This window comes from Elephantulus edwardii, unplaced genomic scaffold (genome assembly GCF_000299155.1).
Source record: "Elephantulus edwardii isolate Elephantulus edwardi_28Jun2011 unplaced genomic scaffold, EleEdw1.0 scaffold00263, whole genome shotgun sequence".
Lineage (NCBI taxonomy): Eukaryota > Metazoa > Chordata > Mammalia > Macroscelidea > Macroscelididae > Elephantulus > Elephantulus edwardii.
The window spans coordinates 1,767,384-1,787,254 of record NW_006400013.1 but is presented as its reverse complement, the minus strand read 5'-3'; the positions used below and the strand labels follow the sequence as shown (position 1 = coordinate 1,787,254).

Here is a 19,871-nt window from a genome sequence, read left to right as displayed (position 1 = left end):
TGCAGACGTGGGTGGATTCCGTCCAAGAGAGAAGCGTTGCTTTTGGGTAGTAGGGCAATTCCCTAAAGGCTAAGCCTCAGCGCCCCATTTAAAGTGTAAGTTTAAGAAAAAAAAAGTGGACAGAAGTAACAGGTCCCAATAGCATGCACTGAGGCAGAATTTAGATCTCAACAACATGCAACATGTCTGACAGAGCGTCTGGCATATGCCAGGGGTCCCACCCAGCGAAGGGATCCTCTTCCACCATCACCACCCAGGTTTAATGAGGATGGACTTCTTTAGTATAAAATTAGAACAAACCTTGTCTTGTAATGTGTTTGTTATTGGGTGAAATTCGAATTGCTAGGTTGTGCAGTGGCACCTTCCCCCCCACCCCATCCTTTGCAGGCTACCTGGTTCTCAACTGATTTCTTTGAGTCTAAACTTCCCAGATAAGAAGCTAATCAGGAAGGACTGTACAATCTGCAGGAATTCCGGATTGGAATGAGGTCCCTCGATCCCTAACCTGTGTCCAGCCCGAGCGGGCACTCAGTCAGGACCCTGAAGAAAGAAAGTTCTTGTTCAAATGGCATTGTGCTCTGCTGGGGGGCTAATGAGTAGCAGGAGTGACAAACAAGGACAAGGTCACCGGAGCTGTAGGGCTGAGTCCAGCATGTCTGATCTGGGTCTACCTGCTGCTCCCACCCAGAGTGCGGCGCATTCGCTGAGTCAGGACTACAACTCACCTAGAACCAGGGCGCCAGCCCTTCAGGAGGCAGGGCGTTCTCCCCTCACTCTCTGCTCCCCCCCCCCATGATGACATCATTTGTTTGGGGCTGAGACTCTCCATAAAAACCAGCCCCGGGGTAGCTGGAGCTGGAGCCCAAAGAGCGGACGTGCTCGCTTTGGCGCCAGGCAGCGAGCACACGATCCTGGTGTGCGCCCCACGAGGTCCAGGTGCGCGCCCTGCCGCCCGGAGAGCTGCACGACCCCAGAGTCGGAAAGAGCGGGAGCCACAGGGCAGCAGGCGCTGCCTGGCAGGTTTTCTAAAGATGCCCCAGAGCAGCCTGCACGCAGCCACTGTCCTGCTGCTTGTGATCTTAAAGGAACAGCCTTCCAGTCCAGCCTCTCTCAATGGTAAAGTTTGTATCTCTTTCTTTTCTAAGAGTCCCAGAGCGCAGCCACACTTAGGTTTCCTGCGGGACTCTTGACAGACTAACTAAAATGATTCCAAGAAGTGTGGAAGAAGATGCATACAATCAGATATCACAGTTTTCAGAAAGGATGCTGCGACTCACTTTGGAATGCACGTCCTTCTAATGGTGTGAATGAAGTCCGGGTTTGGGGTTGAATTTCTTTCGGGAGTTTTCGGAGTACCTTCTGCTCTGGAGGAGGTGGCTAGGGAAGGAACTTGGTCAACAGCGAGGAGAAAAGGAATCTGGATTTAAAATAGTGTGCCTCAGATCCACGTGCGCGTTAGAGAGAACCGATTGGCACTAGACACAGTTCACAGAACCACAGACAGTGGTGACAGCTTTTCTTTAGGGGTGAGACCTTATACCATTAAATTTTACCTCCAAATCAGAAGGATGATGCCTCTCATCCTTAATCATTGTTTTTCTTCATCAAGACTCCGCGGCTCTGAACGTACGTGTGCTTGGGCGCGCACACACCCCTTATTTCTGCGTGTAATTAATGCCCTTAACCTCAAGCACCAGAGGCTGAGGGTGTTGAGTTGGGTGAGAAGTGGGTGAAGGGTGTGGAGATCGAGGAGTGGGAGTGGATCCGAGCTGTGGGTTCAGGTTGGGGCAGGGAGTTACGGTGACTGGCCAAGGGTCAGGCTAGTTAATCTCTGGCAGAGACAGAAACAAAGCTTTTGCCTTTTCTAAAGCTGGGTTAGCACATTTGGGGAGGACAGCGCAGGGATAAATGGTGATTCTTGCGGAAACTTACTGAGTAATAGCTGGTGACTCTTGTCCTTGATAGAGTTTGCCCAAAGTTATAAAGACATCTAAGGGTGTGGGAGGAAGGTTATGAAGTTTTAGCATTTGTGGATTGATTCCTGGCCCCAGGTTAGGCTGAAACATTAATAGAGGAATCAAAAGTGACTGTAATGGCTGAAAAATCAATTCTCCCTGCTGGACAGTAGTGGTATGATAAAAGCCCTGAGCCTCCTTTCTCTCTGCGAGGTCTTTGTGAAAGGGCAGCAGGAGTTTGCAACCAGCTGTGAGTGGCTTTGAGATTGTTCCTAATTAAATTCTAATCCACTAGCTGGCACCATGTGCTTGATTTTATCACCCTCATCTGAATCAGAAGAAATAGAATATAGATGAAAGGAGAGTCCTATGAAAGTTGAAGTTCATTTTTAAAATTATTTTTTAAAAAAATTGTACTTTTTAAAAAATTAATTTTAATGAAAGTTTACAAAGACTTTGGATTTCCATTCATTCATTGTTGCACTTTTCTCCCTGCCAACATCCCCCACTTCACTCTTCTCTTTGAAAAGTAAAAGAAAAATTCTTTCATTGTTTTACAGTCCCTCACCCCAAGTCCACTCCACTATACAGCCTTCGTTCTGGATTCCTGTCATGACAATAATACCTAATCTTATATCCCTTTTAAACAAAGTTGAAGTTTATTTCTAAAATGGCAAACTTTGACACGCATGTCTCTCTCCTCCAGAAACTGTTCTAGGACCCTGGTTTCACCAGAAATCTGCATTTTAGTTCCCAGAATCTGTGCCAAGATTAAAGAGACAAGTTGCCATTGGTTGACCCCCTTTATTAAAAACCCTCTGGGGCTGGATCTCCTCCATTCTGTTTCTTCAGCTTAATTTTTCCACAAATCTACCTTTGCTCTCTGTTCTATCAATATCCTTTCATCCCTCTCTACTCCTCTTCTCCCTCCTCCTCCTCCTCCTCCTTCTACTCTTTTCTCCCTATTCTCCCCTCCCTCCTCCTGCTCTCCACCTCCCCTGCCCCTAGTACCCTTCCCTCCTTCCTCCTCCTCCCCTGTTCTCAGTATCCTCCCATCTCTCCCATGTTCCTCTTCCCCTTTTCCTCCCTCCACCCTCACCTCTCCCTCCTCCTCCTTTGTCCCCAGTGTCCTTCTCTCCCTTTTTTGGTCTCCTTCCTCCTCCTCCCTGTCCTCATACCATCACTCTTTCCTCCACTTTCCCTCCTCCTCCATCCTCAGAACCTCCCCTCCCTCTTCCTCCCCTGTTCTCAGTTCCTCCCCTCCCTCCCCTCCCTCCTCCCCTGTCCTCAGTACTACCCCTCCCTCCTCTGCCCCTGCCCTCAGTATCTCCCTTCCCTCCTCCTCTCTCCCTCCTTCCTCTCCTCCCTGCCCTCAGTACCTCCCCTCCCTCCTCCCTGTCCTCAGTTCCTCCCCCACCTCCATTCTCCCTTCTCTCCCTCCTCCCTGTCTTCAGTACCTCCTTTTCCTCCTCTGCTCTCCCTCCTTTCCTTCCCCTCAGTCCTCAGTAACTCTTCTTCCTCTGCTCTTCCTCCTCCTCCCCCTTGTCTTCAATGCCTTCCCCTTCTTCCCTCCCTTCATCTTCATTTCTTGCCCCCTTTCTCTACCTCTCTTCCTAACCCATCTCCTTTCTTCCTACGCTGACTCCTGTTTCCTTTCCTTCTCCTTTGGCCCCCCACCCCTTTCTAATCCTCTATATTAAGGAAGGAGGAAAGCTTCTAGGGATAGTTGTGGGAGGTGGGGGAGGGAGACAATAAGTCCACTGTAACCTACACCACCAGCCTGTCTACTCCTACCTTCTAAGAACATACTTTCCACTCTGTTATTGGCATACCTCAGAGACATTGTGGGTTCAGGCCACTGCAATAAACCAATAGATTGCAATAAAAGTGGTCACATGACTGGTTTCCTACTACATATAAAAGTTGTCTTTGCACTATACTATAGTCTACTAAGTGTGAAGTAGCTTTATGAAAAGGTTTGAAGTACTGTGAAGATTACCGATATGTGACACAGACACAAAGTGAGAACGTGCTAGTGGAAAACGACACCTAGAGACTTGCTCAAAGCAAGGTCGCCACAAACCTTCAAAGTGTTAAAAAAGTGCACTATCGCACAGCACGATGAAAAGAAGCGAGCTTGTATTTCAGTTAGTCCAGTCTCTCGGCTTTGTAACCACCCCAAGGGACAAGGTCAAAGCAGGAATCACTGAAGTGTAGAATGTCTGTATTAACCTGAGGTTGGGGTGGAGCAGGGTCAGGCTGAGAAGTGGGGCCAAAGTGTGGTAAGGTGAGTATTCAAGAAAAGACTCTGGAGTCAGGGAAAGAGGGAGCAAAATGAGGTGAAATCACTGGTCTTCTGGAGACATCCTTGGAAGTCTGAGTTGCCGTGGTTGTTTGGGAAGGCATGTAACGAATTTGGCAGAGCTTGCTTTACCTGAGCCTAGTGTGGGATGACTAGTACTTCGGGAAGCTTCGAGCATCAGGACAGGAAACAGGCAGTTTCCCAAACCCCTGACCTAGATCTTTGTAAAATCTACTTCCTCAGCAAACTCCCAGGACATTTTTCTCTGCCCAGTGTGCACTGGAGCTGCATGTTCTAACAAGCTTTGGACTTAGCCACCCAGTTCTCCTGATAGAGTAAATGAGAAGAGAACAGTTCCTATTCTGGAAGGGGCTGCCCCCTGCAGAAGTTCAGGAGATGCAGCCTCAGGGTCACTGACCTGACTGGCCTGGACTGACAGTGGGGTCAGTTTAATTCTCTTGAGACTCTTGCTTCTAAAATAGAGGCTGCAAACCAGGAGGTACCATTTCTCAATAACTATGAGCCTGAAAGGCTTCCTGTGGTCCATTCTAAGCAGAGGATATTGAACCCTTCTGACTCAGAGTGTGAGCATGTCACTTCATTTTACAGGGCTCATTCTCCCCACCCCTCCACCACCTGACCTTCTGGGCACTGCTATTTGTATGCAGAACAGCAGGTCTTGAAGACCATGATCTGGGAGGAGGGTGGCAGAATCCCTTAGAACTCAATGCTGTTGAGTTGGAACCAACTCATAGATGACCCTTCAGTGAGTTTTCAGAGACTGCCAACCACATGGGCGGAGACTTCTCTCATGGAGCTGCTGGTGGACTTGTCAGCTTTGAGAAAGCTGTTGTAGGCTTTGTCAGCAATGCTGACTCTGGTTGCTGCTTCTTCTCAGAAACAAATCCAGAGCCTTATGTCCCACTCCCTCACTTACTGCTGTGGAGCCGATTCTGACTCATGGTGAGCCTCCAGCTCCGTCAGGTTTCAGAAACTATAAATTTTTTTAAATTTTATTTTCATAATTTTAATGAATATTTACAGAGATTTTGGATTTCCATTCATTCATTGCTGCACTTATCTCCCTGCCCAGCCCTCCCCCCGGCTCCAGTTCGCTCCTTTCTTTGAAAAGTAAAAGAAAAACTCCCTCCCTGGTACATAATCCTCCCACACCCTCACCACCACCCCAAGTACATTCCACTATGCAACCTTAATTGTGGACTCTTGTGATAACCATAATACTCTATCATACATTGCTTTTAAATTATTCTCTATCTGTTTCAGTGCCATATACACAATTTATCCAGTTTTTCTCAGTCTAACCTCAACCCTGATATCAGTCCCATTTTACAGCAGTGGCATCGTGTAGCATTTGTCCCTTTGTGACTGAGATATTTCACTCAGCATAATGTCCTCCAGGCTCACCCATTTTGAATAATATTGCATGAGTTCCTTGTTTTTCAATGCAGCATAGTATTCCATTGTGTGAATATACCACAGCTTCTCTATCCATTCGTTTGTTGATGGGCACCTGGGTTGTTTTCAGCTCCTTGCTATTGTGAGCAAAGCCGCGATAAACATGGGTGTGCATACATCTGCTTGGATGTCAGTTATGGTCTTTTGGGGATATATCACCAGTGGTGGAATTGCTGGGTCAAATGGTATCTCTATTTGCAACTTTTTGAGAAAGTGCCATACCGTCTTCTACAGTGGTTGCACTATTTTACACCTCCATCAACAGTGAATAAGGGTTCCAGTTTCTCCACAACCTCACCAGCTTTTGTTGTTTGAGAAGCTATAAATCTTGATGTGAGGAGCCTGCCCATTTTCCTCCCTCAGAGTAGCTGGTGAATATGGACTCCTGGGGACACACAGCCTTCTGGCTGTCAGCACAACTTTCTACTGACTGTTCTATCAGAGCTCCTTTATGTGCCCAGATGTTCAGAGAGTACATGCGTTTGAGCCTTATGGAGTGTTATGTGATGCCTCGTCCAGGGCGAGGGCTGCAATAATAGAGAAAATCTCATTTGAAAAGCTTTGGGAGAGAGGGCAGAAGACATCGTATATTAAGGCTCTGGATGGGTTTTGGGATAGACAATAAAACTTTGGTCCACAGAAGGATGGCTCAAGCCAGGAGGTGTTGCCTTGGTGGCCACTGGGACCACCCGAGTGGCCTGTGCATTACAGGGAAGAAGTAAGGATGTACTTCCTGCTAGTTGTGAAATTTGACATCTGCACTTTAAGCATCCTCTTGTGTCACTAAGTGACTGTACCAAAAAGGATTGGCTAACACAGAACCATTTCAGGAAGTAGCATATGATCAGGACCAAAGGAAATTAAGGAGGACATTCAAGTTGCATTAAAGGCATTGGGGTGGGGGTGGGGGAAATAAGGCTCCAGGAATTGATGGAATATCAACTGAAGTGTTTTAACAAATAGATGCGCTCATCAAATGGATGTGCTCATCAGTCTGTGCTAAGAAATTTGGAAGACAGCTACTCTTCCTGAGTGGAGACGATCCTTATTTAATAATACCCATTTCCAAAAAGGCTACCTAGCACAGTCTGGAAGTTATGGAACAATATAATTAATATCACATGTGAGTAAAATCATACTGAAGATCATTCAAAAATGGCCAGAAAAGTACATTGGCAACTGCCAGATATTCAAGCCGTATTTACAAGAGGCCACAGGTACCAGAGACATCTTTGCTGAGTCAGATGGATCTTGGCTGAAAGCAGAGAATACTAGAAAGCTATTTATTTATGCTTTATTGACTATGCAATGGATTTGAGTATATGGATCATAACAAACTATGACCACCATTGCGAAGAATAAGAATCCCAGAACACTTAATTATACTCATGCAAAATCTATACCTACACCAAGAAGCTGTTATCTGAACAGAGCAAGGGAACATTGCTTGGTTTAAAATCAAGAAAGGAATGTGTCAGGACAGTATCCTTTCTCCGTACATTCAATTTGTATGCTGAACAAATAATTCAAGAAGCTGGACTTTATGGAGAAGGTGTGGCATCAAGATAGAAGAAGACTCATCACCAGCTTATATTATGCAGATGACACAACCTTGCTTACTGAAAGCAGAGAGGATTTGAAATGCTTGCTGCAGAAGAACAAAGACTTCAATATGCATTATATATCAACATCAAGATGACAAAAATCTTTACCACTGGACCAATAGGGAACATTATGATAGATTGAAAGACTGAAGTTGCCAACTGTTTCATATTGCTTATATCTACAATCAACCCCCTGGCACAGTAATAATGAAATAGAAGACATACTGCTTTGGGTAAATCTGCTGTCAATCAATGACCTCTCTAAGATATTAAGGAGCAATTTTAGTAGTTTAAAGACTAAGGTGCATCTGATTCAAACCATGGGCTTTCAGTTACTTGTTATGCATCTGAAATTTGGACAATGACTAAAGATGATAGAAGAAAAATCGATGGCTTTCCGTTGTGGTGTTGGATAAGAATGGTGAATATTACATAGGCTGCCAAAGGAACAAACAAGTACGTCCTGAGACAGTGCAACTTGGGTGCTCCTTAGAGGCAAAGATGGTGAAACTTCATGTCACATATTTTGGACATTTTATTAGGAGGGGCTGGTCCTTGGAGAAGGGCATCATGTTAGGAAAGATAGAAGGTCAGTGAAAGAGAGGAAGACCCTCAATGAGATGGATTGATACAGTGACTGTCACAATGGACTGGAGTACATCAGAGAGGATGAGGATGGTATATCAGAGAGGATGAGGATGGTGTATCAGAGAGGATGAGGATGGTATATCAGAGAGGATGAGGATGGCACAGGATAGGACAGGGTTTAGATGCATTGTTTATAGGGTTGCTATGCGTTATAGTCAACTCGACAGCACCTAACAAAAACAATCTGTGGTGCAGTGATTAAAGCACTTGAAGGCAACAGAATGATCTGTGGTTCGAACCTATCAACTACTCCATAAGGAAAAGATGTGGCAATCTGCCTCAATAAAGATTGTTTTGTTAAATGCTGTGGAGTAGAACCGACTCATAGCTGACCCTCTGGATGGATTTTCAGAGACTGTAAATTGTGCAGGAGAGGATTTCTCATCTTTCTTTCTATGGAGTAGCTGGTGGATTTGAATCACTTTTCTTTGGGTTAATAACAACTCCTTACTAAGCCACCAAAGCTCCCTAAGAAGATCACAGCCTTAGAAACCCTGTGCAGCCATTCTGCTTAGTCCTACTGGGTTGCTATGAGCTGAGGGTGCCCTGATGGCACAATGGGTAAAGCATTTGGCTGTTAACCAAAAGTACAATGGTTCGAACCCACCAGTCTGCTCTGTAAAGATCACAGCTTTAGAAACCCTTTGGGGCAGTTCTGCTCTGTCCTACATAACGACCTTGGTCAAAATTGACTCAATGACAACACATTTGGTCTGGTTTGGGGCTCTAAGTGCTGTGCTAAGTGGCAATGCCCCAACTTCACGTTTCTGGAAGCCACGATTATACTCAGTTAGTGAACCGCTCAAACGAAAACTGTAGAGAGAAGTATTGAGGAATTTGACATCTTGGGTAGCTTGGTTCCAAGACAGTATTTTTATTTCTTAGTTCCCTTCATCTTTGTTCCTTTTCACTGCTATTTGTACAAAAGGGCCGGGAGCAGACCTGAAGGCCACACAGAAGTTGGTTTCTCCATGGCTCTGCCATCTCCACCCCACTGCTATTTCAGAGGAGGGTAATTTGGGGGTTTTAATACTCAAGGTGGAGAGCACGTTATCAGGCCACCTGTGGACCTCTTAAATGGCACATGAAACCATGTGTGTCTGGGCTTATCGATGTTTTTCTGAGGAAAAGCTAAGTAGGACTCATCAGGGACTGCAGGCTGTTGGAAACACCATTTCTCTCAGAGACTTAGAGGGTTGTGCAAAGACTCCCTGAGCTCAGGCAACAGCAGTGAGACTGTACTTTGACCCTCCAAGCAACCTCATGATCATGGGCAGATCTCCACACCCCGGGAGGCTCTCATCACCTCACTGATAAACGAGGTGATGGGGGCCAGCTATGTGAGAAAGACCTCAACACCCCTCTTCCAGAGTGTGATCCCCATAAATAATGCCTATATCTGAATATCAATAAAGAGTAATGCAAGCATGCTTTATAGAGAATGGAGACAACACCAAAGAATACTTTTAAAAGGTTTCAAGCCGTTACACACACACACACACACACACACACACACACACACACACACTCATCATTGAATCAATTCCAACTCATAGGGATCCCAAAGTTGTGACCTTTACAAAAGTGGATTGTCAAGCCTTTTTCCTGAGGAACCGCTAGTGGGTTCAAACTACTGACCTGGTTAGCAGCCAAATACTTTAACTTCCGCACCACCAATGGACTTCTGGGTTTCCTTAGGCAAAGAGGCAAATGGTATCAAAGGATTGCTGTTTGTTTATTCATTAGGAAAAGCTTTGTAGGTCATATTGTTGGTGCTGTTAGGTGCCGTCTAGTTGTGTAGGTCTCACAGTGAGCCTATGAACATTAGATCTAAATGTCCCCCATCCTGCACCATCCTCACCTTCCCCGTCATGCCACACCTATGTTGTGGTCACTGCGTCAGTCCATCTTGTTGAGGTTCTGCCTCTCTTTCACTAAAATCACGGACAGGTGTAATTGTAGCAATTAAATTTAAAAATGAAAAACAAAATTAAAAAGAGACAAAGAAATTAGAACAACAGCAGTAAAATGAGTTGATGGTCGTAGGGTACCATCAAGTCATTTCTGACTCTTGGTAACCCATGTGGCCGAGAAGAATGGCCCCACTGGGTTTTCTTGCCTGCAATCTGTACAGGAAACAAATCGCCGAGCCCTTCTTCTGAGTGCTGGTAAATGGGGTTGAACCTGCCACCTCTTGGTTAATAACTGAGTGCTTAATAACACTATAGCCATCAAATCCATAGCAACCCTCCACTGGGTTTCTGGGGCTGTAAATCTTTACAGGAAGATACTGTCTCTCTTTTTTTTTTTACTCTCAAGTAGCTAATGTTAGATTCAAACGGTCAGCCTTTCATAGCATACATGCAGCTTATGAACTACACCACCAGGAGTCCTTGAAAATGAGATTAGACCAGCTGGATGAGAAAAGGACACTAAATAATTTTTTAGCATTGGCTTGAGTTGGATCACCCAGTTAAACAGTCGGATTGCATCAGACCTTGTCATTGCTAACTGATCCCTGAGAAAGGAGACTCTTGAAGCCAAGGCTTCTGGGAGAAAGTAAGAGTGGAGTGACCCTCTCCTTAAACTTGTGCCCTGGACTCATAGAAGGATGAGCTCAACTGAAGATCCCCTTTGGAAACAAAGACAGAGGTGGGCAGGCAGGGTTAGAGGTGAGCAGGCAGGGTTAGAAGAGCACAGCTCTGGATGACTTGTTATAAATATGTTTTTGATGTAGGAACTAAGGACTTTTCTATAGGACAGGGGTGGAGGGAGAGGCATAGGTGATTTCCATTGTATCCCTGGCTGAATGTCACCCACACTCTCTTTCCCTGGAAGACTGACTCAGAAAAGGATGACAATTGCCTCAAAGAAACTTTCCCTTTGGGATTAATTTTCCCACTTCTGTGAACTGGCTTGAGCTGTTCTTTAGGATACATTGTCTAGTGGATAAGAGCAAGATGCAGAACAGCATTTTTAGTGTGCTAACAATTGTGTGAAAAGTAGAATATGTAAGTACGTTCGTGTATGTGTTTACATTTATACCGTGAAACCCACCCACTTCCAAATGGAATCTGACTCATATGACCCTGCAGGACAGAGGAAAACTGCCCCTTAGGGTTTCCAAGACCATACATCTTTATAGGAGCAGATGATTTTGTTCTCCCGTGGAACGGTGGGTGGGTTCAAACCACCAACCTTATGGTTAGCAACCAAATACTTTTACCCACACACCTACCAGTGCTTCTTATACCATAAATGGGTTCACAATAAAAAGATACAAGTAAGTAGCTTCTCTAACGGGAAGTAGGGAGATAGGCCAGATGGAGGAATTTTCACTGAATATACCCTCTGACAATCTCTCAGTTTTGAGCCATGTGAATTTATTCCCTATTCAGGTACTAGTCTGGGAGGCAAAGTCCCCTCTCTGGCCCATTAGTCGCTGAGTGAACGCACTTCCCACCAGCCCCTGAGCGAATACTGCTGCCTTAAGCTTCCCTCTGTATCACAGTTGCACCAAGAAGCAGTTTTACTGACACAGACTCAGAAAAGGTCTTTGTTTCTGGGCATCTCCCTCCTTTCCAAGGAGCCCTGGTGGCAGTGTGACATATGTTGTACTCCGCCAATCCACGAGCCTACTCCTCAGAGACGTGGGCAATCTCCTCCCATAAAGATTTACAGTCGTGGAAGCTGATTGGGGGTGCCACGAGTCAGAACCAGCTGGACATCGGTGGGCTGTATCATTATCTCCTTCACAATCTCACTCATTTCACTATTAAATCTGGAGTTGCTTCTCAAAGTCATTCAAATCTGATTATACTTACTTGCTTTATTTTGTTCTTTGCAGGATCCAAGTGGAGTTATGTTGGTAAGTAAATCTTTCTATAGTTTTTGTGGGGTTGGCAGCATGTAGAGGAGGCTAAAATGGAAGTTATTTTAGGGGCTGGGGGAAAGGGGCTCTTCCATTGTTAAAAAGAGAGTATGACTCACTAAAAATGAGTCTTTTTAGCCCCCATCCTTGTAGGAGGCACAGGCTGTACACAGCTCTTTTCTCCAAGTAGTCACACCTGCTCTGCACTTGAATTTATGAATCATAGTGTCTAGTGTCTCTGGGTCCTGTAAGAATTTCTAACACGTTTACTGCGTGAAGGTGTTCAAGTACCTCCCAGGTAACCTTGATCGGAAAGAGGTTCTCTCTCCCCTAGTACTTTTATCACGCAGTAAAGAATAAAATAAAAGACTCCCTTTTGAGAATTTGATTCAGACTTTATATTTTAAGCTGTCAGCATGTCTAGAATGAATTTCTTTTCACTCCGTTTGTGAACAATTGCTGGGGCCAATGATGATGACCAGTCCCTCCCTGTCTTTAATGAAGAGAAAGGAGAATCAAGACCATGATGAGGTTTTTGTGGAACTAATTTAAGAACTATGTTCATCATCACCTTACTGATTTGGTCAGGTCTCCAAGACACCATATGGAGATGGACTTAGCTGGGGTGTTGCAATCAACTGGAAAGCTGGTCATTGGCTAGAACAGGAGCAGAGGCTAAGAGCCTGGGGCTGCTGGCAAGCGCTGGAATGCTAATAATGCCTTTTAGGGTCATTCATGGAAGATGCACACGGTAGATTGGAAAGATGAGTTCAGGAAGTAGAGACCTGACTTCATTGCTAGAGGCGTTCGCAGCAGAGATGCAGCTCAGAAATGCAAACCTTGGCACGTGGTGGCTGTGGCACGCTGATGCGCTTTGGAAGTTGGTTACTACAGTGGAAGCAGAGGCCACAGAAGGAGCTGTCCTAGCTTGGCCAGAGTTAGCCTTTGGATGCCCGCTGGCCCAGAAGCATAAAAAAATCACCCGACTAACCAAGCAGCCACCTAGAGGCTAAGGTTCCGTGAGCTCTTGTATTGCATTGCTTCATTATTACTATTAATTACATCCCTATGAGGTTATTACATGCAAGGCACATTGCTAAGTGGATAGGTAATTAGAAGGATAGGCTATGGTGTGTATCTGGGTGTTATTTAAAGTAGTTCACCATTTAAGTAGAGTATTGTAGGTAAAAATAAAGATAATAAATGGCTCAGTGCTCTGATTGTTCAGAGGAGGATGAAAGAAGGGCTGGACAGTCAAGGAAGGCTTCCTGGAGGAAGAGGGTTTTCACCTGGGCCTTAGAAGATGGAGAGGATTGAGTGAGTCCTGGAGGAAGTGATGTTGACCAATACAGTAATGGCATCAATTGAGCAGCAAGATGGTGTTTGAGGGAAAGCATGTGGAGAAGTTTTATTGGGCTAGGTCAGATAATGGGCTCTGGGTTGTGCAAAGAGTTGTGTCCGTTTATGGATGGGGAAAGTCAAAAGCCCACCTTGTGGTGCCTCAAAAGAAAGGCCTGAATATCTGCGCAGAAAGTCACAGCCTTGGAAGCTCTGTGGCACGCAGTTTTATTTTGCACAAATGTGTCACCGTGAGTTGAAACTGATTCTATGGCAAGTGGGTTTTGGTGTTGGTACTGGGCTCAATAGGTCTATGCGTTGGTTCCCACAGGGGAAGCATGGAGGGTCAGGCTAAGCGTTTCACACTGTCTGGTAGAGGAAGGGGCAGGACAGGAAGTGTATCTGTGTTTTAGGAATAGTGAGGAACCCTAGTGACAAAGAAGGCAATACTAAGCTGCTAACTAAAACGTTGGCAGTTTGAATCACTGCCACTCCATGGAGAAATGTGGGACCTTTCACTTCCATAAAGATGATGGGGGTGGGGTGGGGGAATTGCTGTTGAATCGATTTGACTTATAGCAATCCTCTAGAATAGAGGAGAACTGTCCCATAGGGTTCACAAAGTTGTAAAATCTCTACAGAAGCAAACAACCTCATCTTTTTTGTCCTTTGGATCAGCTGGTGAGTTCCAACCACCAGGCTTTTGATTTGCAGCAAAGTGATTAACCACTGTGCCCCCACGGGGCCCTCAGGACACCCCTGTAAAGATTACAGCCTTCACAAGCCTTCAGGGCAGTTCTATTCTGTCCTTTAGGGTTGTAAAGGGAATCAGATGAGAACAAGTAACACTGTGGCAGGCATTGGAGGTGAAAGGATAGAAATGAGGCTAGGAGGGTTTTGAAGAAAATAAATTGTATGTTGTAAGGTCTAATTTACGGTGAATGAAGTCAGAGGAAAAGAAAGGGCAGGCTGACCTGACAAAGTAAGTGTGGGCAGAATCCTGGGTCACAGGGCCCTGAGGTGGGCTCCATGCCTGCGAGGTGATGGGAACTGTGACAGGCATAGAAAGCGGCTGACCTTGGGTTTAGGATATTATTCTGTAGCATCTTGAACAAACCATTTGAGTCCTTCAAGCTGAGGGAGGGGTGTCACTAGATAATTATTTTTAAACCTGTGGTTGTTACTGGTGCTGCTGAATCGGTTCTGACTCCGTGAGCATGAGTAAAACGGCATGGAACCCTGGCTGGAGCTGCCGCTTTCCATGCAGTCGCTGCTCCACTTCGGCCCATTGCTGCAGCCACTGTGTAGATTCATCTCCTTGAGAATATTTCTTTTTCACTGCCCTTCCAAATTTAGCAATCATGATGGCTTTCTCCAGGGGAAGGCCCTTCTTGATAACATGTCCAAAATATGTAACCTATGGCTCTGGTCTCTCATACCAGAATCACCTGGAATGCTTTCTAAAAATGCAGATTCCTGGGCCTTACCCTGGACCTGGGAGAGAGACTTGAAAATTCTATAATTTTAGCCCAAACGACATCTTTTTTTTTTAGATAATTTTTATTTATTTATTTATTCTTTGTATGTGCGTACCGTCAAATTGGATCTGACTGGCACAGGAGGCGATAGTTCCTCCTTCTTCAGCAGAGCATCTGGTGGATTTGAACCGCACACCTCTGGGATTGCAGTGCAGTTTCCTACCACTAGGCCACCAGAGCTCACCAAATGACTTCTTTTGTGTTCACTCAGACAACCAGTGGATGATTCTCCAGATATTTCTAGCCCAAGAGTCAAGGGTAACTTGTATCTTTTGTGTTGTCCTGTAAACCATCCCCCCCAGCCCCAACACACACACACCTTTAGGTACCATGGAAACATAAATTATGCCTCTGCAGAACTTCCTCCTTCTTTGTTAAAATCCCCCTGGGAAGAAGGAGATGGTTCTAGAGAGGAGAGAGACATTGTGCCAAGAAGGTGTGGGAGGAAATTCCTGCTGCTTCATAGCCATGGTGTGATGCTCCTCAGGGAATTCTGTTGAATCATGTAGACCATTCTAGAAGCACTTTGTCCCAGCCACTGACTCTAGCCAGCCCTCTGTTCTTAGCATGCACAGTTGGAGCAGCTCTCTGCTGAGGAAGCACAGGGCAGGGGCTAATGAGGCATGGCATGTGTGGGGTAAGCACAAAGGCAGATTTGGTTTTCTATTAATGAAATGAGTGCATGTGATGTGGAGTCATGCCTAAGTGACAAGAAGTGGGAGAGGACAGCTAAGCAGGCAAACAGGTTCTGGCTGGTAGCGGGTACCTGGCATAGTGCTGCGGTTGCAGGAGTTGAGGGGCTGTTTCCCTGAACAGGACATGTGCAACCGCACACCACATGCTGGTTTTCCCAGGTTGCAAAACTCAGCTTCTGTGCACGTAGACAGTGCTGAGTCATTCTGCTCCGGGGCTTCCTGCTGGAGGGAACACATGGTAGGATTTCTAGAAGTATGTTGGAAGGGATCTCTAGGCTCCATCCCAGCCCCCATCACTGAGTCACCAGGCTGCCCTCAAGGATGGTGCCCCCCCACGCCAGAGAGAAGAAGATCATTGGATTGTCAAGATGGGACCAGCCCTCTCCTGTGCTGAAGCTTGAAGAATGGCTGCTGGGCTTTAGATGGCTTCTTTGAGAAGAGAGATGGAAAGAGGGAAAGGGGGGGAGAGAGAGAAAGGAGAGAGTCAGAGGGAGGGAGGGGGAGAGAGAGAGAGAAAGAGAGAGACAGGGAGAGAGAGAAAGGATACTTGGAGAAAGAGAGAGACAGAGAGAGGGAGAAAGGAGAGAAAGGAGGGAGGGAGGGAGGGAGGGACGGAGGGAGGGAGGGAGGGAGGGGGAGAAAGAGAGAGACAAGGATGTGAGATACCATCCCTCCTGCTGAAAGCCAGCCCCATAGCAGCCCTGCTGAGCACAAGCAATTTTGCCTTCTCGGAAGTGAAATGCGGCCGCAAGACAGTGTCTAATGAGCTGAGGATCGACTCCAGCCTGCTCCGACAAGTCTGCTCCTCCAGGTCACAGAGTGGGTGCCCTGGGTGTGAAGCGACTAGCAGGAGGTGGGAGGGATGTGTGATCACATTCGGGCCCTTGATGTGGGTGCCGTGTTCAGTTTGTGAAAAGTCACCAGTGTTCATTTACGGATGTGCACTTTGCTGCACTTGTACTCTGTCGATGAGAAAACTTTAAAAAATCCCAGCTGTCCGGGAGACTGATTTTACCCCGACAGATTGTAGGGCAACAAACAAATAAAAACTACTGTGTATTCAAGAGAAAAAGAAAAAAAAAGAACTATTGTAGCTCTCTCATGTGATTTACTGCCTCTGAAAACCCACTGGAGGGTCAGGCTATGTATGGGTTGGTTCTGACTCAAGGGCACACAACAAAAAACAATACGTTGGAACTAGGAAGCCCTGGTGGCCTAACATGTAACGAGTTAACTCAAAGGCATGTGGTTTGGATCCACCAGCTCCTCTGCAGAAGGCAGCTGGGCAGTTTCCTCCTGTGTGATTTATAGTCCATGAAAAACTGCTGGAGGGTCAGCTAAGAGTTAATTTTCACTAGACAGCAGTGAATTGTTATTTGAGTTGTTACAGTGGAACTAACCATTAGAGAGCTCTTCCTGTTAGTAGAGACTGGGCACAGTGCACCATTGCTGGGCTCAGATGCTGGTGTGGTCCTCCTCAAGAGTGAGTGAGTCCAGAAGTAAACCAGTATTGCAATTGGCTAGAATCTGGAACAAGTAAGGCGAACTTGCAAAAGAGATGGGGCAGAGGAGACTACTTAGGTGGCTTTAAGCCCCAGATCTGAAGCGTGGTCTTCTAGAAACTGGAGGGGCGAGTGAGCCTCACCTCTGTCTCAGTCACAGCCTCCGAGACCCACCCCTCCATCCTGATGCTCTGGGAAGGTGGTGGCTTGTCTTGGGGTGCTGGACAACAGCTGCAGCTTCTCTCTGCTGGGGCTGGACTTGGTATGACCAGGACCTGAATGCTGCATTCCCATGCTGCCCACTCTCTGCTCCTCTTCCTGTCTCCAACAACAGATACACTGACTTAAGGAATCTTCTTTGAGGATCAGAATGGAATCCTCCATCCTGACAAACCTCATTCTCAGATCCCCAGGTCTCCAGGAGCCCACCTCCTCCTACCATCTAGCTTGCATCCACTGGAATGTTAAGTTGTGATGAGTGAACTTTTCCTGGAGCTGTGAACAGATTCCTTTCCCAAATACTTGGAACTAGGCATGAAACTCACATAGGGGCTCTTTACCCTTAGAGGAGATGAGAGCATCATCTGAGCTCACTGGATCTGGGATGTGAACAGCTGGCCTCAGAGCCAGAATAAAAAACCAAGCCAGTGGCCCCTGTGTTGGGTCAGTCCGTCTCTTGTCACTCACTGGATGGACATGTTTATGAAGAATTGTGCCCTTAGGGTTTTCAGTGGCTGAATTTTTTGGAAGTAGATCACCAGGCCTTTTAAGGCACCACTGTGCGAAGTCAAACCTCTGACTTTTCAATTAGTAGCCAAACGCTTAATAATTTGCACCACTCCAACTTCTTCTTTTGTTATGTTTTAAAATTTTACACTAGTTTATTTACAAAATTCAAATATATTGTTTTAGAGAACCACGACTTCAACTTCTAAAGGGAACTCAGGTGGCCCAGGGAGTAAGGAGTACACAGCCTTCAGCAACAGCAAGGGAGAATGAGGAGCATTCTCCTTGTGTGGGATCTGCAGCCTCTGAATAACAAGCTAGTTTAATTAAGAACTGTTGAGAGATAAACAATTAAAAAAACAGCGGTGACTTTATCCTACTGCTGGCTGCCCTCCTAAGAATTAAAGGAGACACCAAGAACTCCCAAGAGAGAACAAAGACTGGCACATTGTTCTCATGTTGTTAGGCCCCATTGAGTCAGTTCTGACTCACAACAATTCCATACACAGTAGAACAAAGCACCACAAAGGACCATGACTTGGGGTAGGTGCACCTTAGTCTTTAAACTGACATCCTTACCCTTTCAGACTTGCTCTTTTAACTTCTATAAAGATGTTCTTGTCAGCAGCTTTATCCAAATAAATACCTCTTGATTCTAGACTGCAGCTTCCATGGGTGTTGATTGTAGATCCAAACAAAATGAAATCCTTGGCAAATTTAATCTTTCCTCTGTCTCTCATAATGTTGTCTGTTGGTCCAGTTGTGAGGATTTTTGTTTTCTCAATGTGTAGGTGTAATCCATAGGAATTAGCTAAGAAGGTGGAACCTGCCTTGTGGGTTTACAGCAGTGAATGAACATGTGTTCTTGTGTTGGAGAAGGATCTGCTTCTCTATGCTTTTCTTAGTTGTCTGAATTTTCACAGTGAGGAAGCTCTCTCTTTACGTCTTCTGAACACAAAGGCCCTTTCCCTTTTAGAGAGGACTTGAACTAAAAACGCTTGCCTTAAGGGCTCCACAGACCAGTATGTTCTTTCAGGGCCCTGTCCTTGGGACCAGTGTGAGATCAGCACTTCTCTCCCTGGTGCCTTCCTGGCATTTGGAGTCAAGGCATCTAGTGCCCTACTGTGCCCACTTCAGCCATGCAGTTCAGATCTCTGGGAGAACTCAGCCTCCTTGTCCAGGTGCCAGGAACTGTGTTCATAGGAACCTGAGTCTCAGGGCCAAGTCTTAATGGAGCTGGGCTCTGAGGACTCTGAGGTACATAAGGCTCACCCCATGCAGTGATCCTCATCCACCCTAGCTGGCGTTCACCCTTGACCTGCAGCAATGGAGCTCTGGTGTTGGCGGGCTGTGACAGGCCCGGTGGCCTGCCGGCCTCTGCTCTGCTCCTACTTGCCTCTTCAGCTTCCTGCTGGTATTGAGATCCATATATTCAGAGGGCAGGTTCAGCCCCTGCAGAAGCTGTGAAAACCCTTGGCAGCCCATCACAGCACAGGCGGACAGGAGCCTGTGGGCTTTCTCTTGAACCAGCTTAAAAGAAACATGAAATCTGAAAATTAAGGCAGGATTGAGAGCAGGCCTGTGAAGGCTGTGGAGGCATGGACTGGAAAGTCTGGTTTTCCGTGAGGAAAAGAGCGAGTCTGAGGATGTTTCAGCAGGATCCAGCTGCTACCTTGGGTGAATTCCCTGGTTCGGAACTGTCTTTCCCCAGAGGGGAAGCTGAGTGTGAAGAGAAAGTACCACTGCTGCTCACAGAGGAGGCAGAGCCAGACACTCCCCGGGGCCAGACGTGTGCCCAAAACAGAGCTGGTAACAGCTGTAGACATATACTGTGTCCCACACTGTCCAGTTTAACACCTCCAAAATCAAGATCTGTAATTCCAGGGGCCATCCAGGAAGCGGTAAAATACATCTGTCCCATAAATACTGATAAACACCACATTAGGTGCTGGAGAAGCACAAAAAGGAGCGGAAATTATTACTTCCAACAATCAAAAAGGCAAAACAGTGGAAGGAAAAAGTTGTACAAAGTAATGGCTCATAGGCTTCCTGTATAGAGAAATGATGGAGCATTGTATTAGGTTTTGAAATATAATGTCTTCACTTCACCGAAGACGACATTCAGATGGCTAACAAACACATAAAGAAATGCTCAAAATCCCTAGCCCTAAGAGAGATGCAAATTAAAACAACTATGAGATATCATTTCACCCCAG

General features: G+C 46.0%; 1 protein-coding gene across 1 annotated transcript in view; it reads left to right on the top strand.

Moving 5' to 3' along the window:
- Nucleotides 1-1,031: 1,031 nt before the first annotated feature.
- CA12 (carbonic anhydrase XII) overlaps nucleotides 1,032-19,871 on the top strand; it is an 82,006-nt gene continuing 63,166 nt past the window's right edge. Inside the window, exons 1-2 of the mRNA XM_006899629.1 lie at nucleotides 1,032-1,116; nucleotides 11,833-11,853. Coding sequence (XP_006899691.1) covers nucleotides 1,032-1,116; nucleotides 11,833-11,853 — 106 coding nt within the window. The remainder of the gene's footprint in view (nucleotides 1,117-11,832; nucleotides 11,854-19,871) is intronic.